The 25356-nt window shown below is 39.1% G+C and overlaps 1 protein-coding gene across 1 annotated transcript in view; it reads right to left on the bottom strand.

The window, feature by feature from the left end:
- The window catches only part of LOC124552612 (unconventional myosin-Ia), a 730641-nt gene that overhangs the window by 223664 nt on the left and 481621 nt on the right, over positions 1–25356 (bottom strand). The window contains exons 6-9 of the mRNA XM_047126936.1: positions 20153–20199; positions 19535–19598; positions 19426–19439; positions 11854–11938 (exon numbers count right to left, since the gene is read on the bottom strand). Coding sequence (XP_046982892.1) covers positions 11854–11938; positions 19426–19439; positions 19535–19598; positions 20153–20199 — 210 coding nt within the window. The remainder of the gene's footprint in view (positions 1–11853; positions 11939–19425; positions 19440–19534; positions 19599–20152; positions 20200–25356) is intronic.

Here is a 25356-nt window from a genome sequence, read left to right as displayed (position 1 = left end):
GTTTTAAACGTCAGTAATTGAGATTAGGTGACATTCACCTTGAGTCCCTGATCATTGAAGTATTTTGTTACTTCTGTTACACCACTAGTAGCAAGAGATTCTAGCTCATTATATTGTTGTTGTTGTTGTGGTCTTCACTCCTGAGACTGGTTTGATGCAGCTCTCTATGCTACTCTATCCTGCGCAAGCTTCTTCATCTCCCAGTACCTACTGCAGCCTACATCCTTCTGAATCTGTTCAGTATATTCATCTCTTGGTCTCCCTCTACGATTTTTATCCTCCACGCTGCCCTCCAGTACTAAATTGGTAATCCCTTGATGCCTCGGAACATGTCCTACCAACTGATCCCTTCTTCTAGTCAAGTTGTGCCACAAGCTCCTCTTCTCCCCAATTATATTCAATACCTCCTCATTAGTTATGTGATCTACCCATCTAATCTTCAGCATTCTTCTGTAGCACCACATTTCGAAAGCTTCTATTTTCTTCTTGTCCAAACTATTTATCGTCCATGTTTCACTTCCATACATGGCTACACTCCATACAAATACTTTCAGAAATGACTTCCTGACACTTAAATCTATACTTGATGTTAACAAATTTCTCTTCTTCAGAAACGCTTTCCTTGCCATTGCCAGTCTACATTTTATATCCTCTCCGACCATCATCAGTTATTTTGTTCCCCAAATAGCAAAACTCCTTTACCACTTTGAGTGTCTCATTTCTTAATCTAATTCCCTCAGCATCACCCGACTTAATTTGACTACATTCCATGATCCTTGTTTTGCTTTTGTTGATGTTCATCTTAAACCCTCCTTTCAAGACATTGTCCATTCCGTTCAACTGCTCTTCCAAGTCCTTTGCTGTCTCTGACAGAATTACAATGTCATCGGCAAACCTCAAAGTTTTTATTTCTTCTCCATGGATTTTAATACCTACTCCGAACTTTCTTTTGCTTCCTTTACTGCTTGCTCAATATACAGATTGAATAGCCCCTTTCATGTCCCTCGACTCTTATCACTGCCATCTGATTTCTGTACAAATTGTAAATAGCCTTTCGCTCCCTGTATTTTACCCCTACCACCTTCAGAATTTGAAATAGAGTATTCCAGTCAACATTGTCAAAAGCTTTCTCTAAGTCTACAAATGCTAGAAACATAGGTTTGCCTTTCCTTAATCTTCCTTCTAAGATAAGTCATAGGGTGAGTATTGCCTCACGTGTTCCGACATTTCTACGGAATCTGATCTTCCCTGAGGTCGGCTTCTACCAGTTTTTCCATTCGTCTGTAAAGAATTCGTGTTAGTATTTTGCAGCTGTAATTTTCACATCTGTCAACACCTGCTTTCTTTGGGATTGGAATTATTATATTCTTCTTGAAGTCTGAGGGTATTTCGCCTGTCTCATACATCTTACTCACCAGATGGTAGAGTTTTGTCAGGCCTGTCTCTTCTAAGGCTGTCAGTAGTTCTAATGGAATGTTGTCTACTCCCGGGGCCTTGTTTCGACTTAGGTCTTTCAGTGCTCTGTCAAACTCTTCACGCAGTATCATATCTCCCATTTCATCTTCATCTACCTCCTCTTCCATTTCCATGATATTGTCCTCAAGAACATCTCCCCTGTATAGACCCTCTATATACTCCTTCCACCTTTCTGCTTTTACTCCCATAAAATAAGATTGATGTGTCATCTGCATAGCTTATATCCTAATCTCCTCCTCTCCCTTCTCTCTGTCCATCTCCTCCTCTGCCTCTCTCTGTCCTACTCCTCTTTCTCATCACTCTCTCTACCCATCTCCTCTTCCCCCTCTCTCTGTCGATGTCCTCCTTCCCCATCTCCATGTCCATCCCCCCCTTTCCCTTTCTTTATTCACCTTCTCCTCATCCTATTTCTGATATTGGCCCTAGTTTGTTGTTATTGCAAATACAGATTCATTAGTACATTCTAACCATAAGCAGAGAACCTGTCAATACAACTTACTTGTTTTCAGTAAAAAACGACTGAGAGGAAGAAAACAAAACAGCACATTATTGTGTATAAAATTTTTGTTTAAAGATACATGTAATAAAAAAGAAAATGTGTGGGGGGGAATACAATATTTCTAATGATTCACATGTTATAGTATCATGGTTAAAACTGATTGCAAGAAAGAAAACAAATCCGTACATATTCACAGCGGAGCAAAGCACAGCACAGTATTTTGTTTCTCGCAGTTGGTTTTAAAAGAAAATTTGTACATTGTTGTTTCAAAAAATATATAGCCTACATCCTTATGAATGTGTATTAGAGCATCCCATAAAAATTTGAAATAAATGCTCAACAGCTTTTCGAGAGTTTTGGTAACAATGTTTCTCATTTATATTTTAAATATGTATTCATGTATTATAAGATGGCCTTCCAGTAAGTATATAAAAGCATGCATGTATTTGAATGCAATGTTGTGCCAAAATTTTAAAGCAAACAGTGAAGAACTTTCAGTAATTTAAGATTCTGTACAAACGAACATTTACATTTTTATTCATATAGATATAGATTTAGCTTTGTGATCAGATGCCCCTCCTGACATCAGTCATCAAAGTAATCTCAGGGAGGGAAGTTGTGTGCACTATCTGTCTTCAATTATGTCAACCTTGTTCCATTTGTTAACAAATTCTCTGATGCTGAATTTGGGAACCAGTCCAGCACTTACCTAAATGAGAATGACAAACTGCCTAGCAACCACAATTGTGCTGGCCACTGTACCAGCCCACAGTCTTTAATCCACTGTGGAGTTTCGGTCCGGGTCTGGCTCAAATTCCTGCTTTGCAAGCTAGAACACTGTGTATTATGCTATATGAACAAAACAGTGTTACTGGTTTCAGTTCTAAAAAATTCATCTTCAGTTAGCTTACCTATAAAACAATGTATCATGACTTTTGAACGTAAAAGCTTGTAAGCCTTCTGCAGACGAATTTAGGAAAATCAAAACCACTAACAAGTGTTTTTATTTTTATTTTTAATTTTTTATTTTTTAAGGTGAATTAAGGCAGACTTGTGGCCCACACATTGCTTGCAGATTTCTTTTTAAAAAAGGGATCTGATCTTCACTATCCACTGAGTGAGGTGGCGCAGTGACTAGCACATTGGACTCGCATTTGAGAGGACGATGGTTCAATCCTGCATCTGGCCATCCTGATCTAGGTTTACTGCGATTTCCCTAAATTGCTCCAGGCAAATGCCAGGATGGTTCCTTCGAAAGGGGATGGCCGACTTCCTTCCCCGTCCTTCCCTAATCTGATGAGACCGATGACCTTGCTGTCTGGTCTCCTCCCCCAAACAACCCCAACCCTTCACTATCCCTCAGCTTTATGCATTACCTACACTGCCTATGAAAAATTAGTATTTATTCCAGATGAAAGAGAGAGAATGGAAATCACTTACAGTGATTTACTTGCAAATGAAATTTTACAGCTGATAACATGGGGTTGAGAAATAAAGGCACTATCAGTTGTGTGTAACTTCTATCTAATGTGATTCCATTATATATATCTTGTTCTAGACATAGTGAGGGAGGAGGAGGGGGTGGGCAGAGAGAGAGGGAGAGGAGGAGATGGTGAGAGAGGGTGCGGGTGGGGGTGGGGGTAGGCAGTAGGTGGACAGAGAGAAGGAGTTTAGGATGTATATCCAATTCCCATTCACATTCAGTAACTGCAAAACATTGCCATATTGGCTAGCCTGAATATACAGAAGCATTATGCAGCCTTTTTCTCATTCAGAACTCACATGTGTTTGTTATTTGTTTGTGAGAAAATTATGTTATGCCCCGTGTAAGAAAGAGAAACGTACACTACAGCCCCTTCCGCCGGAGGTTCTAGTCCTCCCTTGGGCATGTGTGTGTGTGTTGTTCTTATCATAAGCGAGTTTAAGTAGTATGTAAGTCTAGGGACCGATGATCTAAGCAGTTTGGTCCCTTAGTAATTCACACACATTTGAACATTTCGTACACTACACTGTCCAGTCACATTAACGTGAACATGTCACATTAACGTGACCATCAGTTAAATGCCTGAATAACCACCTTTTGCCACACTGATCACTGCAAGATGTGCAGGAAGAGAGTCACTGAGGTTCAGGAGCGCACTGACAGGTATGTGGAGTCATGCTGACTCAAATGCCGTGCCCAGCTACACCAGGTTTCTCGGTTGAGGACCCACGGCGTGAACAGCCCGACTGAGGTGGTCCCACAGATTCTGGGTTTAAATCTGGGAAGTTTGGTGGCCACAGGAATGCTATAAACTCATCCTGGTGCTCTTCAAACCACACATGTACACTGCGAGCTGTGTGACATGTTGCATTGTCCTGCTGGTAGATGCCATTCTGCCAAGGAAAAACAAACTGCATGTGGGGGTGGACATGGTCCCCAAAGATAGATACATTCTTGTGTTGGTCCACTGTGCCTTCCGGAATGATAACATTACCCAGGGTATACCACGCTACCTTCTTGTTTGCTTTCACGTTTCAAGCTGTACACGACAATGACCATCTGTCCTATTGTTGTTGTATGGTGTTCTGCCTTGTGGCGGGTCTTGTCGTGGGTTAATCCTCTTCCACTTTTGTCTGTCCATAGCCAGTCTTTTTATTTCTGAATATTTGTCTCCTTTGATATTGCCCAGCATTTTTGCATTGTCCTGCTGGTAGATGCCATTCTGCCAAGGAAAAACAAACTGCATGTGGGGGTGGACATGGTCCCCAAAGATAGATACATTCTTGTGTTGGTCCACTGTGCCTTCCGGAATGATAACATTACCCAGGGTATACCACGCTACCTTCTTGTTTGCTTTCATGTTTCAAGCTGTACACGGCAATGGCCATCTGTCCTATTGTTGTTGTACGGTGTTCTGCCTTGTGGCGTGTCTTGTCGTGGGTTAATCCTCTTCCACTTTTGTCTGTCCATAGCCAGTCTTTTTATTTCTGAATATTTGTCTCCTTTGATATTCCCCAGCATTTGATATCTTCTTTATCCTCTTCCCCCTTTTCCCTCCACCATTCCTTCTATTCATTTCTTCAGTAAACAGTCCCTTCTCAAACAATGTCCAATCCAGTTCCATTTTCTCTTTCTGATGACTTTCAGTATGTTTCTTTCCTCTCCAAATCTTCTTAATACTTCTTCATTCCTTACTCAGTCTTCTCATTTCACTTTTTCCATTCTTCTCCATATCCACATCTCTAGTGCCTCCAATCTTCTTTCATCTTCCTTCCTCAATGTCCAGGTCTCCGCACCGTATAGTGCAAAGCACCATATGTAACATTTGACAAGTCTTTCCCTCCGATCTTTGTTTAGTGGTCCTCAAAGTAATTTCTGTTTCCTCTTGACTCCTTCTTTTGTCATTGCAATTCTTTTTCTAATTTGTGTTGAGCAATACATATCCGATGGAGCATCAAATATGATTCATCAGGAAAGTTCAATGGATCCCCAGTTGCAGTATTGGCATGCAAATTCCAGCCTTTGTCACTGGTGAAGAGCATTCAGCATAGGTGCATGAACCAGGTGCCTGCAGTGGAGGCCCAAATGTGGCAGTGTTCACTGAATGGTCACTGAGGAGACACTGTCGGTAGCCCCTCGGTTCATCTGGGTGGTCAGTTGTTCAACACTTGCATGTCTATTCACCCATACACATCTCCACAGCCATCATCCATCCCTGTCATCTATGGCCTTTGCTGCCCCACTGTTGCTTTGGCACCAGTTTTGGACAATACCATTTTGCCATGGAGGCATGTGAATAGTTTGCAGGCATAGACATTTTGGAAACACTTCCACTCTTACCCCAAACCCCAATGATTGTGCCCTTTTAGATGTTGGGTAAATCATTCCATTTCTGCCTTACAACAACAACTGTACTGTTTTCCATGTCACCCAGACAAACTTTATATGCCCTCCACAGGTAGTGCTGCCATTGGTGACTGGTTATAGCAAGTCAATGTCGAACACTGGCAGTGGTCATATTAATGTGAATGGCCTGTGCAGCATGTGCCAGAATACGACAGGTGGAAGGTTGTGGTCTGCTGAAACTGTTGTTTACCGTTCCATGATACTTTTGTTCGCATTGCTCTGGATTCCACAACTGACAGGAAATACAGAATCAATGGGTTCGAGAGACACACACTCAGTGCCATGCACGATCTCAATGGCTCACCATGCCTAGTCTCCAAGAGGACACACATACAATTTACTCAGCCATTCAGGGGATTTACGGAAATGTCTGATTCCACCCGTCTGCTTTGACCCATGGCGTCATCAATACGGCAGAGACGGCTATTCTAAGCATCTCCAATATGGCGCCTATGATGTCACTCCATACACACAGCAACATACACGAAAATATGTATAAATAAGACAATAACATCTCTCTCCAAAATACAATCAAACTAAAGTGACAACCATGGGAAATTGGATTTTTTCTTTTCTTTTTTTTTGGGGGTGTGTGTGTGTGTGGGAGGGGGGGGGGGGGGGGGAGGCAAGCTAAATACAACAGTTAAAAATTACACACCACAGTCTCGAACACACAAAACGATGAACAAAAAACAATAATTACAAAATCTACAGGAATCCCTACAGGATTCCTAGAGGAATCTTCACCTATATAGGTCAACCGCACCTGACAATTCTAAAACAGCAAAAACTATGAAACTTGGAATCAGACATTTCCCTTGTCCACAGCTGACGATACCAAAACACCAATACCTACATATAAAACTACAAAAATTGGAATCGGTCATTTCCCTTTACCTATGTAGGTCAACCATAACTATTAATACAAAAAATCAAACTACAAAAAGCAAAACTAAAACCACAACACCTCAAAAAGTCAAAAGTCAAACATACCTACATAAATTAAAAAACACACACACACACACACACACACACAGACAGTGCCATCAAACACAACAAGACGATATCTAAAAAATAGAAAAAGAAAAAAAAAAGAAACCACAACCAACTCAACTCCGCGTCGTAATGACGTCACACACCACAGCACCTTTACATCATGGGGTCAAAGGAGACAGGTGGAATCAGACACTTCCGTTGGGGATTTTAATGGTGTGACCCATAGCGAACATGTTTTCAGTAAGACAAGTACCCACACAAACAGTGCAACAATATCTACAGCAGCGCAGACCGTCAGTGCATTGACCATTATTGCAGTTTTCCTGAATGTGGCAGCAGAGAGGTGTGCCGACAGCATGGTGCCTGATGACTACATGGGACACAGGAGTGTCATCAGATCACCATTTTAGATGACCCCCAGTACTACATACACCGTCACAATGGATGCATCTGCATGGAAGTGCTGAGGGGAATGAACTTCACCAGCTTACATTTGTCAGCACAATGCTGTCTGAGCACCTGGTACGATAATACAGGGTGCCATTGGGAAGGTAACAGGATCACCTCTGCTTCACACTGACAGTAATTTGGACAGCAGATGTTGCCTGTGCTGCCCCGACCAGCCTCAATACAGAATAGCCAGCGACAAGCTGTGGCCAAAAAACAAGTGGACCATCCTGTTGCTGCCAAACATCATAACCCACATTTCAATGACTGCTTCACAGTCTGTGCCATATGGATCCTTCGCACCAACACCAGCTTTTCTGAACTGCACAGGTGGGAACTTTCCCTGCAATACATCCTACATTTCCACAACCCTCCTGGCCTCAACCTTCATTGGTCACTGTGCTCACCCATACAGCTCCCTCCCTGTTCCCATTCCAGCACTACACAGCCGCAATTTCACTGCCACACCCAGTCTTTTAATTTATTTTTATTTCTCTCCTTTCTGCACCCCCCTCCCCCCCCCCCACCTCCCTCCCCACCTTCTCTCCGTCTAAACTGCAGCAATTCACTGTCTGCCAACCCCACCGTACTATCCCTCCCCCTCCCCTCTCCATCCATCCTCCCCTTATGCCCACCAGTCGCCACTCCCATCATGCATTGGTGCTGCTGCTCGCAGTGTGGTTTAAGTTGTCTGAGACTGCAGACCTGTGTGCAAGTTGCGTTTGCACGAGAGAGAGAGAGAGAGAGAGAGAGAGAGAGAGAGAGAGAGAGAGAGAGAGAGAGTGTCTATTGCTGACAAAGGCCTTAATGGCCGAAAGCTATAATTGTGTGAATCTTTTTGATGTGCCTATCGCAACTCAGCATCTCCATTATATGGTGAGTAGCAACTTTCCTTCTCTAATACCATCACAGAATTTCTCAACATAGCAACTTGCTCTGTGTTTTGGAGCTGAAATTTGTGCATATTGCAGGGATTTAATTGGTATCTACCTTAGTCTTCACTATGGAAGGCAGCTGACATCATCCATGCCTACAGGCAATCTAAATTTATTAAGAGACTGATGAAAGTGGATAATGGGGGATTCAACACTAATAAAACAGATTAAACTTCAACAATGAGATATATCCTCCCAGTTTTCATAAATTTTTAACCAACAGCAGCCTTCACTGACAAGTTAATATTACTATCATACACGTACAGCAATCGATGAATGTAGGAACCAACATGTACAGTGTAACTACCAAAACAACTTAAATGACAACTAGATTATTAATGTCCTACAGAGAGTTGAATTCATGTGGAAGTCCTGAGAGAGAGAGAGAGAGAGAGAGAGGAGAGAGAGAGAGAGAGAGAGAAAGAGAGCTAAACCGGTGACACAGTGAACAGGCTGACAAATGATGGAGGTTGTTAGAGAGAGAGAGAGAGAGAGAGAGAGAGAGAGAGAGAGAGAGAGAGAGAGAGAGAGAGAGAGTGTGCAATCTTACTGCAACAGCTGATGTAGCCACACATGTCAAGTGAAAGCGGTTGCTCACTCCTCTGACCAAACAATATTTATTATCTTCTGCTCGAAATAATGAACAGCCAAGCTGTAATCTGAATCAAAGTGACAAATGGCAAAAGCACAATACTTCAGCATCTTAGTTGTCATTCTGTTGCTGTTGGTTTGAAGAGAAGATAGCAAGCTTGGGCACAGCAGCTGTGTTCTGAGATTTCCTGACCTCAGAGTGACCACACACTGATGAGCATCCGACCTCAAAAAATAGGGCTAATATCAGTTACTGGTGTCAGCAGTGCAAGGGCTGCTGAGACTTAGAGAACAAACAGCATCCTTTCCACATCCTGCCTCATCCTCAATCATCAAAACCCAGTAATCTTTGTACTACTGCATCTCCTTACAGAAGAAGGACAGCACTGTGTATTTTATCTGAATTTAACAGCTGCTGCCATACTGAGCAAATAATTATGTCCCCTCAAGATAATTGCACCCAAAATTGCACTGCAGTTTAGACGGAGAGAAGGTGGGGAGGGAGGTGGGGGTGGGGGGCAGGAAAGGAGAGAAATAAAAATAAATTAAAAGACTGGGTGTGGCAATGAAATTGCGGCTGTGTAGTGCTGGAATGGGAACAGGGAGGGAGCTGTATGGGTGAGCACAGTGACCAATTGCACAGAGTAATACTAGGAGCCTAGTGACATTTGCTGAACTTCCCCAGAAGATTATGCAATAACAAATAACTGACTCAAAGTAGCAGTGATAAAATATTTTTCTGGTATCCATGTCCATGAGAGTCTCTTTTCTCTCTGAATTTTTTATTTGAGGTTAGTTGGGATTTAAAGTGACCTAAAGTTTAGAGACATTTGATACAAAAATGATAATCCAACAATAAGTTCATCAGTGAGTCAGTTGCTAAGAATCTGCAATAATACGTATTGCTTACTATGTATCTGGGGTTTGTTTTTCATTTGTGACCTCTAAAGGACGCACATGTATGCACAATGTGTTATGTGATATGTGGTTTATTCATCTCATTACATACAATTTTCAAATAATTTGATTTGATGTACAGGAGACCTGTCAAGGTTTACAAAAGAAACTTTTTTCACTTTAAGAGAAATACAAAAGTTTTCATTATATTTTACATTTCTAAGTTACAGCTACACATGTACATAAAATAATACATGTAATACAATCCCTGTGTTCAGATTGTGAAGCTGTCCTCAATGAATTCATCGACAGAATAATAACACTTTTCCACCAGAAGAGTAAAGAGCAATATTTTCAGTGAACCAATCTCCATTTTAAATATATTACTGCCTTTTATTTTATTGAAAATTTTTAACCCCATTAACTCTGGCGTTTGGGCATAAAGTTTTAAACGATGTGTTGGAAGTTTGAAGCTATCTCTGTGGCGAGTGCTGTAGTTGTGGTCAAAACGGAAAGTGTCTAGTGTATGTTGATTTCTACATAGGAACACCACCATCTCATATACGTAAAGGGGCTAGATAGTATTTTCAAATTTTTTAACAGTGGTCGACAGGATTCCCATTTTTTTTTTTTTTGCAACACACATGTTTCTAATTACTTTCTTTTGTAATACTAGGAGCCTAGTGACATTTGCTGAACTTCCCCAGAAGATTATGCCATAACGAATAACTGACTCAAAGTAGCAGTGATAAAATATTTTTCTGGTATCCATGTTTGTGGCACCTGACAAAATACACATATCAAATGCTAAGTTGTTCAATTTATTTGCTAAGTAATCTGTACCTTCCAATTTAAATTTTTGTCAAGATTTAGGCCTAAGAACTTCACGTGGTTTGCTTCTGTGATATCCTGATCATTGCAAGTTATCTTTATTTCACTCCTTTCTACTGATTTAGCTTCAAATTGCATCATTTTGGTTTTAGTTACATTTATTATGATAGAACAAAGATTCAAGTTTTTTAAAAGTATTTTTGGCCTTTTCTGGGATATTTTCAGATACCTCAATGACACATGACAAGCCTGACTCACCCATCAACACTTCACTTCAATCTTTACTCTCCTTGGAACAGTTACAACTGACATACCATGCATACTCTTATACAGAGTGATAAAAATAAATAAATAAATAAACAAAAAATTTAAAAAAAAGCTGTTGAATATTTTGAGAGGTAGGAGTACTCATAAAACAAGGAAAAGTGTCTGGTAGGCCTAGATATGGGCCCTTAAATGCATACCTTAAGAGCTAGAAGAACTTGTTCATCTTCAATATTGTGAAACACATCTCTTCCACTGCAAGCTCCTTGCTTTCCATATTTTTAGAAGTGATAGTATGGACAAAAACAAGGAAAAAATGTCCAGTAAATATGGGCTCAAAAGAGCATACCTAAAGAGCCATTAGCACTTGTTCATCTTTGGTACTGTGAATCTTCTATTGAAGATATGTGTTTCAGAGCTCATGTTGACTCTACATGTTTCTTTATTACCGCCTCTGGAAATGTTCAACACTTTTTTTTAACACCCAGTATGCTTTGGTGTCATCACCAGACACTAAAGGCAATGTCTGGGTAACGTAGCCTCCTTCTCTATCCTTTGACATCATTACCATCTGGTTGTAGTTGCCACAGTTCGTTCCACCGGGAACACTTCCTAATGTGGATGTTTTCGGCCTACCCCTTGACTTTTTTTCACAGGATTTTACCTTCTAAGATGTTTTTCATGAAGCTGCTGTGTTGAATGATGTGTCCAACTAATTTAGTTTTCCTTTTACCAAGTTAATCAGTGTCCTTCTCTCTTTAATTTACTTTTTGTATTCATTCACTAGATTTTTCTTTCATTCCAGGGTGTTTTTGTGGTTAATCTCTATCTCTGTTGCTTCTAACCTTTTTCTTTTCTTGTTTCTGCAGCGTACATCCCACATAATGGTAGCTTAAAATGCTCCAGACCTTGTACAAAAATTAAATGGGCAAGCACCCAAGAAGCATATACCACATAACTACAAATTTCTCCACTAAGGATACAAGAGTTGCAAATGAGAACCATGTAAACAAAACAGAAGTACTTACTGAGCAGGTGAATGTCAGCTCCCGTAAGTAGCTGATAGAAAATATGGAAGTTTCGCTCTCCAGGAGCATGACTCGTGACGCGCGACTGCAAAGAAAGAATGTATTAAAAGGTGCTAATGAAAGTATCAATAATTAAATTTCTGAAATACTAATATAGTTCAAGATTAAATATGGCTATTGTAGTATCAGAAACTTATTTCTGACACACACTACTTGCAACAGGTGTCCAAATGTACAGGGTTATTACAAATGATTGAAGCGATTTCACAGCTCTACAATAACTTTATTATTTGAGATATTTTCACAATGCTTTGCACACACATACAAAAACTCAAAAAGTTTTTTTAGGCATTCACAAATGTTCGATATGTGCCCCTTTAGTGATTCGGCAGACATCAAGCCGATAATCAAGTTCCTCCCACACTCGGTGCAGCATGTCCCCATCAATGAGTTCGAAAGCATTGTTGATGTGAGCTCGCAGTTCTGGCACGTTTCTTGGTAGAGGAGGTTTAAACACTGAATCTTTCACATCACTATGCGTGAAACTTGCCCGCATGCGTTCAACCGTTTCTTCGCTCACTGCAGGCCGACCCGTTGATTTCCCCTTACAGAGGCATCCAGAAGCTTTAAACTGTGCATACCATCGCCGAATGGAGTTAGCAGTTGGTGGATCTTTATTGAACTTCGTCCTGAAGTGTCGTTGCACTGTCATGACTGACTGATGTGAGTGCATTTCAAGCACGACATACGCTTTCTCGGCTCCTGTCGCCATTTTGTCTCACTGCGCTCTCGAGCGCTCTGGCAGCAGAAACCTGAAGTGCGGCTTCAGCCGAACAAAACTTTATGAGTTTTTCTACGTATCTGTAGTGTGTCGTAACCATATGTCAATGAATGGAGCTACAGTGAATTTATGAAATCGCTTCAATCATTTGTAATAGCCCTGTATGTGTTATATATTATGTATTACATATTACTACAAGTTGTACTGGAATGATATATGTTTACTATGTAAGAACAAAAATTGTGTTTTTATTTTCATGTAACTGCAGACAGCTGGGAGAACACAAGACCGAGTCAAGCACACAAGTGGCTGATGGCCAGCTGTAATGTGTTGAATACCATGGCTCCACAGAAAAGCAGCCCTGTAATCTCCCATCAGTGCCAAAGCATCAGAATAACTATTATTAAGACGAATGCGTAATAATTTCTTGTTCTGTTGGATCATTTCAACAGTTAGTTAATAATGACTCACTGCCTGGTTAATTTCAGTGTGATTAATAAAAATATTTTTGATAATAAATTATGTGGTGTTAAATGTTATCTGTGAGTACAAAGATTATTTTTTACTGAATGACATAGTTTATCTTTTACAAACAAAGAAGTCAGGAGAAGTATGACAGAACATTTTAAACAGAAACTGTTGTTTATTGAGGAGTCTGAGTATACTGTTACATGAGTAAAGAATTTTATTTACTGTTTGTTGCAACTACGAATACAAGAATACATTCTCTTTGTTGCCCAGCAATGGATAAAGTATTAACTGACAGTAGTTTAAATTGAAGCAACACATTACTGATATCATCCCTGTTATTAATCGCCGGCCGAAGTGGCCGTGCGGTTAAAGGCGCTGCAGTCTGGAACCGCAAGACCGCTACGGTCGCAGGTTCGAATCCTGCCTCGGGCATGGATGTTTGTGATGTCCTTAGGTTAGTTAGGTTTAACTAGTTCTAAGTTCTAGGGGACTGATGACCTCAGCAGTCGAGTCCCATAGTGCTCAGAGCCATTTGAACCAATTTTGTTATTAATCTAATGACTTTTATTTCTCATGCCGGTGACAAGAGAACCTACAACATTATTTTTGAAATTATTCTTTTGATTCAGTGATTTACGTACTGAAGAGAAGTGAGCTTCCTCAGAAAAAGTGATTATATGCAACTGAATGTTAACCAACTGTGTAATAGTGAGTATAAATGTTGAGGTAAGTCCTTGGAGGATATAAATAGAGGATTGACTGAAAAGTAATGCCTCCACCTTTGTAACTCTTCAACAGTTGGTAGCATTGGTTTGTGGCAGGTACTCGCTTGTTCTGTAGCCTCTTCTCTACAGCTCCAGTTGGTGGGAAACCTTATCACTGAACGGTTGTGTTGTTATAGTGTAATGTATGGAACTGCGCGCAGACGGTCAGTCAATGCGATTTAAACAACGTGCAGTCATTGAATTCTTGACAGCAGAAGGTGTCACCCAAAGGAGATTCATCAGAGAATGAAAGCAGTTTATGGTGGTTGTGTTGATGTGAGTACTGTGCATCTTCATTCTCGTAATGTGAGAGGAGTTCCTGGCAAATTTCAAGTCTGTGCACTTTCATTTCAGGAGTCAGCATCCGGGGTAACCATCATGCACAGATCTTCCAATAGCCATGCAAAGCAATAATGTGCCCCACACATTCTTGTGAAATACCAATTGTGTTTGCAATTGCTCTCTGAGTGATAGGAGGATCATCCTGAATCAATCTGTCAACATTTTGCTTGTGAAACACAGTGGTTGCTGTCACAGGACGTCCAACTCTTTGCTTTCGCCAAACAATGCACAGTACTCACATCAACACAATCACCACACACTGCTTTCATTCTTTGATGAATCTCCCTTGGAATGACACATTCTCCTGTCAAGAATTCAATGACTGCACATTGCTTAAATCACACTGGCTGACCATCTGCGCACCGTTCCATACTTTACACTGTAACAACACAACTGTTCACTGCTCAGGCTTCCCACCAACTGGAGCTGTGGAGAAGAGGCTGCGAAACAAGCCAGTACCTGCCACATACCAATGCTGCCAACTGTTGAAGAGTTATGAAGGTGGAGGCATTACTTCACAGTCAACCTTCGTACTTCAGGATTAAAGGAGAGTTCTCACCAAAAAGCAGAAACCTTGAGTCGTCAATAGGCACACACAATAGGAAGAAAAATTTCTTTCTTTTGGATTTTATACTTTGAAGAGCTACAGTATAGCTGGCACTATGTAGGGGCATAGGTGTGTGTGTGTGTGTGTGTGTGTGTGTGTGTGTGTGTGTGGTAAGCAAGTTTTGTTCCTTTTGGTGTGTGGCCTCCTTTAATCCTAAAGTATTTACTGTGTAATAATCAGTAATGTTAACTCCAAGACTCAACTGAAATTGCAAACTACTCCTATTTTTGATCCAGAATTTTATATAAACACTCATAACATACATTGAGAAACCAAAACATTATGAACAACATGCTCAACAGGGAGTCGGGCGACCTCTGAAATGTAATATGGCAGAAATTCTGGGTGGCGTGGATTTGACAAGAAATCAGTAGTTTTCCAGAGGTATGTGGCACCAGACCATCTATGCAAAGGTCAGTCAGTTCCCATAAATTATGGGCCATCAATTTGTGGCTGCAGAGGTGGCTCCTGACAGCACGCGAGGTTTGTTCCAATGGGTTCAGATCAGGTGAATTTGGTGGCTAAAACGTCAACATGAGTTCACTATTGTGCCTCTAAAATAACTGTAGAACCATTTTGGCCTTATGACAGAAAAAATTGTCCTGCTTCAATCACTCTAAATGTACATCCACTAGATTTCTACATCCCCATGGTTGTTATACAAAATGCACACTGTTGGCAGTAGAACTATTCTGCAGTTGTCACAAATGCCATTTGTCTAAACTTTCTCAATACTAGATAATTTCAAACCAAGAGCAACTACAGTTGAAATACTTATACATAGTTTATAGAAGTTTCAGGCAGTAAAATCTTGATGTTAAACTTGATAAAACGGGTGAATATATAGCTGAATAAAAGCTCTTTAATCCACTATAGCTGTATTTATTGAAGTCCTTGTAGACTGTCCTTGCAGACTGTCATAATCTACAATGACTTCAATAAATAATGTAGGAAAGACAGAGACCTACTCAGCGTAAAAAAGACATGTCAAGTTGCAGACAGACGTACCAGGTGCACTGGTATGAAACGAGCGTTAAGATACAAATGTGTCGATAGGGAACATTTGTTGTGAACGAGCCTTAATTTTTTTTTTTTTTTTTTTTTTTTTTTTTTTTTTTTTTTTTTTTTTTTTTTTTTTTTTTTTTTTGGTTTGTATAGCATCTGTCAAAGATATTTAGTATACATCAAGTCACGGAACAAACAACATCAAATGTTTTCATCGTGTTAACAATGTCGAATTTTGTACCAGAAAGTTATGATTTGCAGAAAGCATTAATTTTTTGTTTTCATTTGAAAAAAAAGTGCTGCAGAGTCGCATCGAAAGCTTGTCAAGGCATATGGTGATCATGCTCTATCAGAAGCAACATGCAAAAGATGGTTTCAACGGTTCAGAAATAATGATTTTGATGTAAGAAATGAAGAACATGGAAGACCACCAAAAAAGTTCGAAGATGCCGAATTGCAAGCAATATTGGATGAAGGCGATACTTTGAGTCAGAAGCAAATGGCAGCAATGCTAAATGTTGCACAACAAACAATTTCTGACCGTTTGAAAGGTATAGGAAAGATCCCAAAGTGTGGAAAATGGGAGCCACATGAATTGAATGAAAGACACATGGAAAACCAAAAAACCATTTGTCAAATTTTGCTTCAAAGACAAGAAAGAAAATCAATTTTGCATCAAATTGTTATTGGCAATGAAAAATGGATTTATTTTAAGAATCCTAAATGGGAAAAATCATGGATTAATGTGGGACAACCATTGACTGCAAAACCAGATAGATATGGCAAGAAGACAATGCTCTGTGTTTGGTGAGATCAGAAAGGTGTGGTGTATCATGAGATTTTAAAACCCGGTGAAACTGTGAATACTAATCGCTACAGACAACAAATGATCAATTTGAACTATGCATTGATCGAAAAAAGACCAGAATGGGCCAGAAGACATGGCAAAGTAATTTTTTTACACGACAATGCACCTTCACACAAATCAGTAATGGTTCAGGATACAATCAAAGCACTTGGCTGGGAGCTGCTACCCCACCCACCGTATTCACCAGACTTGACCCCTTCTGACTACCATTTGTTTTCATCAATGGGACACGCATTGGCTGAGGAACACTTCGATTCCTACGAAGAAGTCGAAAATTGGGTGTCTGATTGGTTTGCTTCAAAAGACGAATATTTCTATTGGCGTGGTGTTCACAAATTGTCAGAAAGGTGGTCAAAATGTATAGAAAGCAATGGTCAGTACTTTGAATAAAATGTTTTTACTTTTCAATTCAAAATTAGTGTTTCATTTTCACAAAAAAAAAAACAAAAAAACAAAAAAAAAAAAACACTCATTTCATACCGGTACACCTGGTATTGGATTATTGAGCTTTCATTCAGCTATATGTTCATCAGTGTTACGCATTTTAAATCCGAATTTTTCTGCTTGAAAGTTCTGTAAACTATGTTTCTCAATAGTGTTTCATGAAAAGATCATCATCTTCCCTCCAGGAATACCCATTTGAGTTCATGAAGCATTTAGACAGTATTCAAGTGTTAATCAAACCTACCACTAACAAATCTATCAACTTGCCTCTGAATTGTTTTGATGTCTTCCTATAATCCGACCTAGTGGGCATCCCAAACACTCAGGGAGTAATAAACTATAGCTCACACAAGTTTTTTTTTCTACATGTGATCTCCTTTATAGATGAACTACACTTTCCTGGAATTCTCCCAATAAACCAAAATCAACAATTCACCTTTCTTACGACAGAGTGCTCATTCCATGTCATATCACTTTACTATGTTACATGTCCATCCCCAGTAGCTGAGTGGTCAGCGCGACAGAATGTCAATCTTAAGGACCCGGGTTCGATTCAGGCTGGGTCGGAGATTTCCTCCACTCAGGGAATGGGTGTTGTGTTGTCCTAATCATCACCATTTCATCCCCATCGATGCTCAAGTCGCCAAAGTGACGTCAAATCAAAAGACTTGCACCGTGCGAACGGTCTACCCGATGGGAGGCCCTAGTTACACAACTATGTAACATCTAAATAGTTGATTGACACGGTGGCGTCAAGCAGTACACCTCTAATATTGTATTCCAACATTATGGGATTGGTTTTTCTACTTATATGTACTGCATTAAAGTTTTCTGCATTTAGAGCAAGTTGCCATTCATCACATCAAATATGAATTCTAAGTTATCCATATTCTACTACAGTCATTCGGTGATGACACTTCCCTGTACACTACACTGTCTTAAGCAAACAGGCACAGATTGCTGGTCTCACTATCCAACAGATCATTTACATATATACAGAAAACAAAAGTGATCCTATCACACTTCTCTGGGGCACTCCTGGTGATGCCCCTGACTCTGACGAACAATCACTGTCCAAGACAATCTAGTGGGGTCTTTTACTTAAAAGTCTTTGAGCCATTCACATATCTGGGAACCACCATTCCACCCCCTAGGACTTCAATGACAATCTGCAGTGGGGCACTGTGTCAAATGCTTTCTGAAAACCTAGGAATATGGAATCTGTCTGTTGTCCCTTGTTCACAAAATATTGCAAAAGAAAAAGGGTAGTTGGGTTTTGTATGAGCAACGCTTTTTAGATCTGTATTGATTTGTGCATATAAGATATTCTCTCTCAAATAAATCTGAATCTAGAATAAGCTCAAGAATTATGCTGCAAACTGACATTAAGCATATTGGTTTGTAATTTTGCAGTTCCCTTCTTTTGCACTTCTTGCACACAGGAGTTACCTGTGCTTTTTCCCTGTCACTTGGGGCTTTGCACTGGGCAAGACATTTATGATAAATGCAAGCTAAGTGAGGGAACAATGTGGAAAAGTACCCTCTACAAAGCCTAATCGAGATTCTATCCAGATGTAGTGATTTATTTGTTTTCAACTCTTTCAGCTGTTTCTCAATGCCACGAATGCCTTTTGTCCTTCATTTGGGAGTTGTGAAATGGTCAAATAACGATACAATACCAGTTCACATACCTTTACCTTTACCTGGGCCTCATTCAGTTTTAAATTATGGATTGCATCTGTGCACATAGGTGTGACCCAAGTCAGTCTGTACGATAAAACAGATTATAATGAACATGATGACAATGGTATGATTACTGAACTGTGTAGTGGGAGATAGAAAAGAGACACTGAAGCATAAAATTGATGTTATTTGAGCAAAATAAATTTTTTTGCTACCAGGGATTATTCCTGATCCACCGAATATTTTTTCCACAAGATCCTAGTAGCATATCTGGAGGAAATTCTTACATGCTAACTTCATACTTTATTTTTCATGTCAAGCTCCACATTGCTATATCAAAGAAATGATCTATAGAACATTAAAGTAACTGTCTACACAAATAATTTACTTCTTGAAGTACATGATAAATAAACACTCAACATAACAAAAAATCTTAAAGACAGTTCTTGTTTTTCTCCTCTATTTATCGAAAAAGCAAAATATGTGTTGAAGTATTTACAATTTATAATTATCTGGACTACAGTGGCTGAAAACTAAAGTAAATTTGCTGATTGTGTATCTGACATAGTAATGCCATGCAATGGAAAAAATTAAATTTTAAACTCACCTTTTCCAAGAGGTCTAAAAAGGAAAACAAAACAAATTTTAGTGAAATTAGGAAAAAACAATTGTTTGTAACAAACAAGCTAGATTTTGGAAGACATGGATGTACTTACAGTTTGTAATGGTCCCTCCAAGAGGATCACCTTTGTAGTCAAACTCTATGTCAAGATATTTACCCTAAAAAATACATAAAGGAAACAGATGTAAGTATAAAACTGGTCACAAAATTCTTTCATAAAAATAGTATGAGTTAAAAATTTCTTCTCTGAATTATGTAATTAATTAAAAATTATACACCAATACTGACTATTAAATCTCATGTTAAAAATAAATGAAATAAATTTTCTCTGAAACAATTACTGGGGCTTCATTGCCTAATTACTTTACATTATATATTTCAAAATTAAGTGAAAGTTACTATCATTCAAGCAGAAAGTGATAGAACTGTGTCATGGATGTCTGAAATTTAATATCAGGGCCTACTTCACATCTGTGGCTACCTTATTGACTATTCCATTAGTTCCCAGCCTTTTCACTTCAGTTCATCTGTTAAACATGAGCTTCGGCAGAAAGTTTCTTATGACCATAAAGTTTAGTTATTACTCCACAGGTCTGATGAATTCATATTCTAATATCCACAGTAATTTTAATATTCCACTCAGTAACAACTGAGCAAAGAGCCTCAATAGTACCAATTATATTACTGTATTTTATTGTTAATCAATACTTACGAATCTCGAAGAGTTATCATTCCTATACGTTTTAGCATTTCCAAATGCTGCATTAAAAAGAAAAAAAAGTCATAAATTCATTACCATAACAATACCAATAATTACATGTGGACAGTAATGCTTTGGAGCTGAAATGAAAAGTGGATTGCTCTAGTGAAAAATTCCACAATATTAGTTGAAGAATCAGCAACTAATTAATTTCACTGAACAGGAGATAATTTAGCATTATACAGTATAACTGCATTGTAAAGAACACAGGTGATATTTTTCCTGGGGTTCATGTGGATAGATATAACTGGAGACTAACACCAGTAAATAAGAAATATTGATCAAGAGAGATTACTTCACAGAATTACGGGTAGTCATACTGATTTTACATGCTTTCATCTGTGCCTTTACTCAACTGCATCCTTCCTCATTATGAACATGTTAACTGATTACTATGTACACATATAATAGACTGTTATAAATATGGTTGAACCCTTAAAATCTGTAAAACTGATATTTAACTACCTGTAAACATTTTTTTAATTCCCTATTGCCTATTGTGTGCACTAATGTATCCAATATCATGACAAGAATAAGACAGTAAAAAAACACCCCTGGGCACTACCTGAGAACACAAGAACAGAAATAGGGATCTAGGCAATAAAATGAAATTGAGAAATAGACACAGCTAGGCACAGACGTTGAGAAAGAGTTTAACCTATGAGATGAAATTATTAAACATCTTGCCAGTGAAAAGCTGCTTCACAAATGCCTTCAAGAGAATCATGCAAAGAGAGACATAAGTGTGTTAGTTACTGAGTTATAACAGAGCAGTAACATCAATATAGATCACCAAGCAAAATGCATATGTTAACAGCATATCCTCTGCTTTCAGAAGAACAGAGTTTATTATTCCTAAAAAAAACTAATACAATAGCAAACAAATATACATGTTGGAAAATATGCAATTATTGCACTGCTGAACCTTTAAGATAAGCACAATGCACAACATCTGAGGCCCGTGAATAAGGTAAAAATGTACACTACTCTGAATTATGCAAAACACTGTTTATTTGAGGCTAATATGTTGTTAAAGAGCACAATACATACATTAATGCAGCAATAATAATGTCAACATTTGAAATTGTATTTGAATGATATTGGTCTTCGGCCCCCATCTCCTTATCCAGCAAACTAGATATCTTGTATCTCTGTTGTGCTGACACATAAAATCTGCAGTGTAGCAACGAGGCCTTCTGTTACAATGTATGGTGATGTATAAATAATGTAAATACAGAGCAGAAACTGTAGGAACTGAGTGATTTGTAGTGTCATCCAAGGTTGGAGTTAGCTCTGTAACTAAAGGGTCTCACAAACTAGTGACAGCTCACAGCAGTCAATCACCAGGTTACACGAGCCATCTTTGGATTGCACATATGTCCAAAAACTGCAGATTGTAGCAATGGACTGCTGATCACTCCTAGTTTCCAGGTAGTCCAATGAACCACCCATGTGAGGGAACATAACTGGCGGGCTACAACATTTTTTTCTAGCTATTTGGTGTAGTTGTTTTATTATGTTTACTTTTGTTATGACAATATGGTGTAAGGAGATAGCATTACCATTAGTAGTTTTTCAGGGAGTACAATCCAGTGAGAAAAATTGAGTGAAAGGAGGTGCTACCACTTATTTTAAAAATGAATATTAATATAAAAACATTGATACTCTTAGATTTTGCTGTACCAACAATTGAAATTTGGTAGCTTCTGCTACAGAAGCAAAAGGGCATGGGAAATTAATAGTAACAGTTACTATATACTGGACTCCAGCTCCTGATTTTGAGTTATTCATGAAGATGCTTGATACATGATTAAACTTCCTAACTTCTAAATAAAATGTAGACATTTTAATTTACATTTTTTTAGTGTGTACCAATGAAATTGCTAAGTCATTGTGTAGCTATATGTAGCTGAATTACATGACTGATAAAAGAAACAGAAACAGAGGACCTGAAGACTGTATTTGCAATTTACAGACTGGAGTGACAATGCACAGTGTCCTAAATGATGCAAAATATTGTCCATTTGTGTTTAAAATATTGTACAAATGGCATATTCATGAACACTAATGCAGGACCAATGAGATCGACATTTGAAATTAGATTAGAGCGAGACCGCTTCTCACCACACCTCCTCCCCCCCCCCCCATCTCCCTACAGCAAACCAGAAATCTTTTATATGTGTAGTGACAACATACACCTACATCTACATTTATACTCCGCAAGCCACATAACGGTGTGTGGCGGAGGGCACTTTACATGCCACTGTCATTACCTCCCTTTCCGGTTCCAGTTGCGTATGGTTCGCAAGAAGAACGACTGCCGGAAAGACTCCATGCGCGCTCGAATCGCTCTAATTTTACATTCATGATCTGCTCGGGAGGTATAAGTAGGGGAAGCAATATATTCAATACCTCATCCAGAAACGCACCCTCTCAAAACCTGGACAGCAAGCTACACCGCGATGCAGAGCGCCTCTCTTGCAGAGTCTGCCACTTGAGTTTGCTAAACATCTCCATAACGCTATCACGCTTACCAAATAACCCTGTGACAAAATGCGCCATTCTTCTTTGGATCTTCTCTATCTCCTCTGTCAACCCGACCTGGTACGGATCCCACACTGATGAGCAATACTCAAGTATAGGTCGAACGAGTGTTTTGTAAGCCACCTCCTTTGTTGATGGACTACATTTTCTAAGGACTCACCCAATGAATCTCATTCCACTTCAAATTGTTCCGCACGCATACTCCCAGATATTTTACAGAAATAACTGCTACCAGTGTTTGTTCCGCTATCATATAATCATAAAATAAAGTATCCTTCTTTCTATGTATTCGCAATACGTTACATTTGTCTATGTTAAGGGTCGGTTGCCACTCCCTGCACCAAGCGCCTATCCGCTGCAGATCTTCCTGCATTTCACTGCAATTTTCTAATGCTGCAACTTCTCTGTATACTACAGAATCATCTGCGAAAAGCTGCATGGAACTTCCGACTCTGTCTACTAGGTCATTTATATATTTTGTGAAAATCAATGGTCACATAACACTCCCCTGTGGCACACCAGAGGTTACTTTAATGTCTGTAGACGTTTCTCCATTGAGAACAACATGCTGTGTTCTGTTTGCTAAAACCTCTTCAATACAGCCACACAGCTGGTCTGATATACCGTAGGCTCTTACTTTGTTTACTGATCTTTAGTGTAACTGATCTTTAGTGTAACAAGAGTTCTCCATTTACATTACACTGGGAGGTGACACTATCAATGGAAGTTGTAGAAGCCAAATAATGTAAATAAGGAATAAACACTGCTGTAACTGACTGATGTACCATTCAAGGGCTGAGCATGTTGGTGACAAAATTTGCTCTATATTTAATAGGCCCCACACCGTATTGTGTTGAAGTAGTCATTTGCCGATTTGCAAGCTCTGTCTGAAGATTGCATGTGTGCACACAAATTGCAGAAATTGATCACTGACTGCTTATAGTTCCAAGCAATCAGATGAATCGTAGGTGGCAAACTTCTCACCTGTGGTATTACAGTTACAGCCCGTTTGCCTATTAACTATGGTTGCATAATTTTGTTTCGTTCCACTATGATCCTGTAGGGTAACGGCTTTATGTTAGAATTTAAAGAATTATTCAGGGAGGACAAACCACTTTGAAAAATAAAGCCAAATGAATAGTTGTCACTAACATTAAAAAAGAATACAAATATAAAAACCCACTGATCTTTCATGTCTATCTACTTCTCTCTCTCTCTCTCTCACACACACACACACACACACACACACATATACTTTATTTAGTAGCTTCCCACATGTGACAGAAAGGGCATGAGCTGAAAATTAAAAGCACAACACTGGGTTTAAAATATACTGATGGTTAAGTTACACAGCTAAATACACTGAAAAAAAAGCACAACGTTCCAGATTTAATTTTTTCTCAACTCCACGATCCTTTAGCATTCAAATAGCTATTTCTTGAGGTCTTTTAAATTTTTCGCTCTAACTTTTTGAGCTCAGCAGATCAATAGGTGCTTAGCTCCTCTGGTACAGATTATAGACTGCTTTTCATCAGTATGCGTCTTGTATAATCTAACTGAAAATATTCCTTGTGTTATTACCAAGAAATGTCATATTTCTGACAGAAATTTTTCTGCCCTCTGTTACTATTTTAGTTGTATGGAACACATTGAGTACCTCAGGGTTCCATCTTGGGTCGGGCGCTTTTTTTTCTCGCATACATTAATTACTTCTCATTTGTTACATGGCAAGATGGTAAGTTTATTTTTGCAGATGATACAAACATTACAATAAATAGCAAGTTAAGTACAGATTTAGAAATGGGTGCTAATCAAATTTTCACTGACATTAATAAATGGTTTCAAGCTAATTCACCGTCATTAAATTTTGAAAAGACATACTATATGCAGTTCAGGTCCTACAAGAGATTTCTTTCCAGCATGTGTAGAACATGCAGATAGAAGAGGCTGACAGTGTTAAATTACTGGGATTACAGCCGGCCGAAGTGGCCGAGCGGTTCTAGGCGCTTCAGTCTGGAAACGCGCAACCGCTACGGTCGCAGGTTCGAATCCTGCCTCGGGCATGGATGTGTGTGATGCCCTTAGACTAGTTAGGTTTAAGTAGTTCTAAGTTCTAGGGGACTGATGACCTAAGATGTTAAGTCCCATAGTGCTCAGAGCCATTTGAACCATTTGAACTGAGATTACAAATCGATAATAAATTCAATTGGGAAGAGTATACCACACAATTGCTGAAGCGCCTAAACAAGACTGTATTCGCAGAGTTAATTATGTCAGATGTAGGCGATATAAATACAAAAAAACTCTGCTTACCTCCCTGCTATTATGTCATATGGGATCATATCGTGGGGCAACAAGTTTAACTGGGCACGTCTTTAGCGTGTAATAAGACTAATTTGTTGTGTAAATTCAATAAAATCATGTAGAAAACTGTTCAAGGAGATGGATTTTCTAACCACTGCTTCACAGTATATTTAATCCTGAATCAAATTTTTAGCAAATAATATGTCTATTTTCAACCAATAGCTCAATACATAGTATCACGTATAAGAGCACCCACGGGAGTCATCTCATTTTCACGTCTATGGAACGAAAACTGAATTTAAACTAAT

The sequence above is a fragment of the Schistocerca americana genome, chromosome 10 (genome assembly GCF_021461395.2).
Source record: "Schistocerca americana isolate TAMUIC-IGC-003095 chromosome 10, iqSchAmer2.1, whole genome shotgun sequence".
NCBI lineage: Eukaryota > Metazoa > Arthropoda > Insecta > Orthoptera > Acrididae > Schistocerca > Schistocerca americana.
The sequence above is the reverse complement of the archived record's forward strand: the minus strand, read 5'-3'. Positions and strand labels throughout refer to the sequence as shown.